General features: G+C 29.5%; 2 protein-coding genes across 2 annotated transcripts; one reads left to right on the top strand and one right to left on the bottom strand.

Moving 5' to 3' along the window:
- Positions 1 to 278: 278 nt before the first annotated feature.
- LOC114938596 (uncharacterized) lies at positions 279 to 2,456 on the bottom strand. The gene is made up of 5 exons (XM_029312581.2): positions 1,772 to 2,456; positions 1,274 to 1,425; positions 965 to 1,084; positions 609 to 774; positions 279 to 529 (listed from the first exon to the last, which is right to left on the bottom strand). Exons 1-5 carry the CDS (start codon positions 2,049 to 2,051, stop codon positions 279 to 281), a joined length of 969 nt encoding a protein of 322 aa, XP_029168414.2. The 5' UTR covers positions 2,052 to 2,456.
- Positions 2,457 to 3,359: 903 nt separating this feature from the next.
- LOC146724401 (uncharacterized) lies at positions 3,360 to 5,823 on the top strand. Its single transcript, XM_085479952.1, is given in 3 exon segments — positions 3,360 to 4,108; positions 4,110 to 5,338; positions 5,813 to 5,823. Coding segments are annotated over 3 exon segments (1,989 nt in total).
- The last annotated feature ends 373 nt before the right edge of the window (positions 5,824 to 6,196 follow it).

Below are 6,196 nucleotides of genomic sequence, written 5' to 3' on the forward strand. Positions count from 1 at the left end.
CTTTACTGTAAACTTTTTAAAATGAAAATTAGTGTGTTTCTTTCATTATTCCTTAAAAAGTTTTAAATATATTAAATTATTAACACTTTATAAAGATTTTGTTGTACTTACTAGCCAGATTATAATCTTGCTAAAGTTTAATCATCTATGTCAGGAATTACATAATAAATTTATATTTAATATTACTTTATATTTTAACATACACATATACATACATGCACATATGTACATAAATACAAAAGAAAAAGCAAATAAAGTTTATCATTGTATGAAAAGATTTACGTTACCTCACTTTGTGTTTCAACAATCTCCGAAGTACTTCCAGCATTGTGACTAATATTATTTTCCTTCTGTTCATCTTTATTTAAATAACTTAGTTTAATATTATTATTATTATTATTAATGTTATCACTATTCTTGTTTTTGTTACTGCTTTGATCAGCTTTAATACGTAGAGAATCAATGTTCCTGCGTAATTTATCCATGTCTTTAAATAAAGTAGATGACATGGCAGTCATTTTATGTAAATCTAGAATCAGATACCAAAAGAATGGAAAGTAAGATCAACAGCTACAGCAGATATTTACATCTCACTAGGCACATCTTACCTTCGTTAATAGCTCTTAATGCTCGTAATCTGGCATTATCTTCCCTTAGCTTTTTGTTTTCTATTTGTAAAGTATTTATTAAATCGATTAGTTTGGTTTTACTCCATTTAAACATAGAACCGTCTTCGTCATTCTCCTTCTCCTCTTCATTATTTATTAAATCAATCTGGAAATAAATACAAATCCTAAAGTAAGAGACATATGAAATTTATTTCACTTTTCTTGAAAAAAAGCAAGAATAAAGTAAGAATGCATATATGATTTTAATGCACATCTAATTTTAAATATTAAAAGCTTTGCATAGGCAAAAGATAAAATATTTTTTTTTCAAACATACAAGACAATATTAAATTTACCCGAGATGATTTTTTTATAAAATCTCTTGATAAGTTTTCTATTGGCGACTGTAAACTATGACTTTTTCCAATACTTGATGTTTCAGTCTTCTTCCGCTTTTTTAATGATTTATTAGGCTCCTGTTAAAAAATTAAACAGAGAATAAATTTCATGTTAAACTTACAAATTAACAAATCTTATACTTAAATCAAATAAAAAAGAAAGCAGCATTACTATTACGATAACACAACAAGCTGTACAGTTTCAAACATAAATAATTAAAAAAGAGATTATAATTATTATTAGACATACTAATTGCAGATACTGACACTGTCATCTTCTGATGAGTTAAAATCAAGCGTGTGGCTTTGATTAGATGAGCCTGATGGCTTATGGCAAAGTTTCCGTCTCTCTTCTCGAGAAGGATTAGGCACGCCAAAAAGTTCAATATTTTTGACGTGTTGGCACATATCAGTAAATACTAAAAATTTTGAAATTTATTTTATGCTTAAATATATATTTATAAAATTTAGGGGAGAGTTGTCGGCGGTTTTGTCAAACAAAAACTTAAAGCAAAGTTGAGAACGTTATTTATTATTATTTATTACGTATTAGTCTGAAGTCCGTGTTTGCATTAACGTAGCTTAAACTCAGTTAACTTACTTTATTATATGTACACACAATGACATGAAAAAGGACAAGAGGATAATATACTCATATATTTACATATATTCTAGCTCATCACACATGCACACATGCGCTATGCCCCTTCCAGTATATACATGTTCTAAGCTTCTATGTTAAATTATGTTAAAATCATTACTTACTTCCCAAAGATCGCACTCTTACAACCAAGTCCTCCCAAGTAATATTTTTCTTCTTAATCATTTTTTCCATCATTTTGGCACATTTTATGTCCTCTGCTACGGGCCATCGAATGATCACCTCCGAGTTTAGGAGGTGACTCAAATCTGATTCTGTATTTTCCTTTTTTAACCACGCTTGAAAGCCCACTTGAACAGGTTTATGTCTCTCATTAATAAACTGCACGACGAGACACTTCTCATCTGACAATTTTGTTTCCACAGCACTTTTTATATTAGACATGATTACTGCACTTATTCACTCTTCAAATTTCCACGATGCGTATATATCAACCGGTAAAAATACCACAATTGATGCAGATATTGTAAAACAGCGTGGCTTGACAATAGAAATATCGCAATATCGCGATACCAGTATAACGCATCACACGCGGTCACGCAGATGATAATCCTGTGGCGGCAATTGTTTTTTCACTTACAAGAAAATTCATGTCCGCGCATGGATACTGAAGAAAGCGTGGCGCGCTATGCAGTACCGTATACGTAAAATAAACGGCACACTCGGGCCCTATGGGCCAATGCTCTGACGCCACTTGTTAGCATTAGCAAGCTATACGAGCCTGAACGAGTCAATTTCAACGTAATTCAAAATTATTAATTAATAGTTGCTTTTATATTAAAAGAAATGTCACGCCGAGGTCCATACAAACAATACCTTCAAGATTTAAATATTCCTATCCCTGACACAACTCTTCGTCGTCGACAAGTTATTCAACGTAATGAGGTTAATAAACATTATAAATTTTCTTAAGTTAAAATTGACTACTAAATTCTTTATCAATGCGTTGATGAATGATTGATGTTGGTTATTATTTGATATTTTTATTTCTTTTTATTTTATTATAATTGGTTTTATATCATTTAGAAACTGGTCGCCTAAAATATATAATGGATAGATTTTCTCAATCATATCATTTTTAAAAATATTGAATTCATCAGTTAAAGTAATTGAAAACATAAGGAATCAATAGTTATTTTATTAAAATTTATCGAGAAAAAGAATAAAATATTTTAACGATATATTAATAAGTCATAAATATTAATGAAAAAATAAGGACGTCGAAATAAAACTAGCTTAAATTTACTTTTACAATTTTGAAATATTAACAATTTAAAATAAAATATTTCTATTTATCAATTATTTATATCAATTATATATTAGTTTTATACTATTATCATTTATGAGTCTTATATTAATATCATTTATTATAATAAAATAGGTGATTTTGTAGGATTAGGATATAAAATAGGTATCAGCATTGATTAAATTTGTATAACTACAAATTAATGTAATACAGAATAAACGAAAAACATTCTTCAATAAACTTTTTTTTAATTTAACAATTTAAAATAAAATTGTATAATGATGTTATATTATCAGTTGTAGAAATTGAAAAGAAATTTTAAATAATTATATTTAAAAAAACTTATTTTCAGCATGCACTATCGGATAACATTGATGAACTTATGGACTGGGATCCTAGTGAAAGATATTTTGACAGTAGGGAGAATTCAGAATGCTCTTTTAACAATGAAGATGAATTCGAACAGCAGAGCCTTGAACAAAGTGAAGAAAGATTGTATTTCACAATGCAAGAAAGTGATGACAGTATATATAGACAATGATGACAGTAAGGAAGGAATAAGCCTACATAATAGTGATTACATTGACACTGATTCAGAAGATAGTAGCATTTCTGATAATGATGGCACTGTCTTCGAAGACTTTGTAGATGATGAAGACATATTTCAAACAGAAAATTTTGAACATATCAATTCAGATAGGAAACCCTTATATGAGGGTTGTGACATTACAAGAGAGGAAAGTGAATTATTAATTATGACCTATGCTATGCGTTTTGGACTGTCTGATATTGCCCTTCAATCTCTTATAAATCTCATAGATTGTCATCTTCCAAGACAGGAACATAAATCATTACATTTACTCATTCAAAAATTTCCTAAGCCACCTAATATAATAACACATTTCTTTTGCTCTGGTTGCAAGAGTTTAGTTAATTTCTTGGAAACAAATAAAGTAATTTGCAGTTGTGGACTGATATGTGTAATGGATGATTTAAAGTCGCAGCAATGCTTTTTTATTCAAATTCCATTACAAGATCAATTGATTCGGCTACTTCAAAATGATCGTATACATTCCATGTTTCAAGAAGGATTTATAAATGGTCAAAGCGATGTTCACAGTGGCGAAGTATATAAAAGATTAATACAAGATGGTATTATTTCAGAAAAAGATCTCACATTACAGTGGAATACTGATGATACAAATTTTTAAATCATCTAAAGTAAGTTTATGGCCTATCCAGGTAGCTGTAAATAATTTGCCTTTTCAAGCTCGTAAAGAAAATGTTTTACTCTGCGGATTATGGTATGGATCTAAACCTGACATGAATATATTCTTGAAACCATTTGTTGAGGAACTAAGTATGCTACATAATGAAGGATTAGAGTATGTCGTTCCAGGCTCTGAAGACAAAGCTAAAGTAAAAGTTCACACTCTCATAGCCTCAGTTGATTCTCAAGCAAGACCATTGCTTCAGAAATTAAAAACATTTCGAGGTAAACAAGGCTGTTCTTTTTGTCTGAATGAAGGAGAGGAGTGTGAAGTTGGTCGTGGAAGAGCAAGGATTTATCGTGGTGATATAGGACAATTACGAACTCACGAACAACATGTGCAAGATTCCAAAACTGTCATGCAAACTGGAAAGGTTAAAAATGGAATAAAGGATGCATCTGTCCTTCTTCTGCTTCCCTTATTTAATATAATAACATCTTTTGTGCCTGATTACATGCATTGTATTTTACTTGGCGTTGTAAAAACTATGGTGGAGTGGTGGAAAAATGGAGAAAATAAGAAGGAACCTTTCTATATCGGATCAGACATTAAGCTAAAACAAATTGATGCCATCCTTTGTTCTATTAAGCCACCAAGTGAAATTACTAGAACTCCTCGGTCCATTACAGAATGTAAACTATGGAAAGCTTCTGAATGGAAAAACTTTTTATTATATTACTCTTTGCCGTGTTTACATAAAGTAGAAATGCCAAGAAAATATATCGAGCATTGGTTTCTTCTTGTATGTAGTGTACATATTTTTCTACGTGAAAAAATTTCATTAGAGGATTTCTCTATTGCAGAAAGGTGTATACGACAGTTTGTTTTAAATATAGAAGACGTATACAATGCACCTCAACTTATGAAATTTAATATTCATTTACTTCTCCACATTCCTAAAAGTGTAAAACAGTTTGGAGGTTTGTGGGCTGTATCTTGTTTTCCATATGAACATTATAATGGTACATTAGCCAAGATGTTTCGGAGTTCTCAAGCAGTACCCCTGCAAATTTGTAAATTTTATTTAAGACTTCAATCTCTTAAAGAAAAGGGTGCAGAACTTTTCTTGTCAAATAATAATGCATTATTTGCCAAACCTTTGTACGAAGCATTGACTTTTCGAAAGCTTACATCTAATAACTGCGTAGCATATGGTGAGCATATACGATTATTTGGTAAGCCTGATTATATTACGCTAACATTAACTCAAAAAGTTGCTGTGGAAAACTTTTTAAAGGAAAACATACAAAATCAGCAAATTCACTTGTTTCGAAGATTTATTTACAAAAATATTCTGTTTCATGTGGAAGGATACGAACGCATGAAAAGACACATTAATAATATTGTTTATTTACAAAATAAAACAGTAATCTCCATATCACATGTACTTATAGTTAAGACTCTTCAATCTAATCAGATGAAATGCATTTTATTAGGTATGCGTCTTCACTTAATAAATGATATTGTTTGTCAAAATCGCTCAATCAATGTCTCTTCTAACATTTTCTGTAGCATTATGGAAATGACTCCTGAATGTATGGCTATTTTTCCCCAAATGATACAGTGCAAATGCGTTGTAACACCATATGATAGCAAATTATGCGTATATCCTCTAATTAATTCTTTAGAAAGAGACTAAGATAGATACACTTCATAAAATTCCTCAACAAATGATTTCAAGTATAAGAGTTAAAAACAAGTTTAATTAAACAAAAGTATAATTTTATTAGAAATATTTATGTTCTGATGTACTCTCTTAATAAAATTTAATATATTTATTCAATCTTAACATTTTTTCAATTATTAATATATCTTGTCATTGTATTATTTTATGTCAAGAGAAATACATTTTATGTTTTCAGAAAAATTTGACCATTCTTTTTTTCAACCTTAATTTCATCATAATTGCAACAGCTGATTAGATTCAATCATTTATTTCATGTTATAATATTAGGTTTATATTTTTATATATTAGGTTTGTACAATTATTATCTCAAAATTGTATTAAATTA

Source organism: Nylanderia fulva, unplaced genomic scaffold, assembly GCF_048542155.1.
Source record: "Nylanderia fulva isolate GAGA-0341 unplaced genomic scaffold, ASM4854215v1 Scaffold134, whole genome shotgun sequence".
Classification (NCBI taxonomy): Eukaryota; Metazoa; Arthropoda; class Insecta; order Hymenoptera; family Formicidae; genus Nylanderia; species Nylanderia fulva.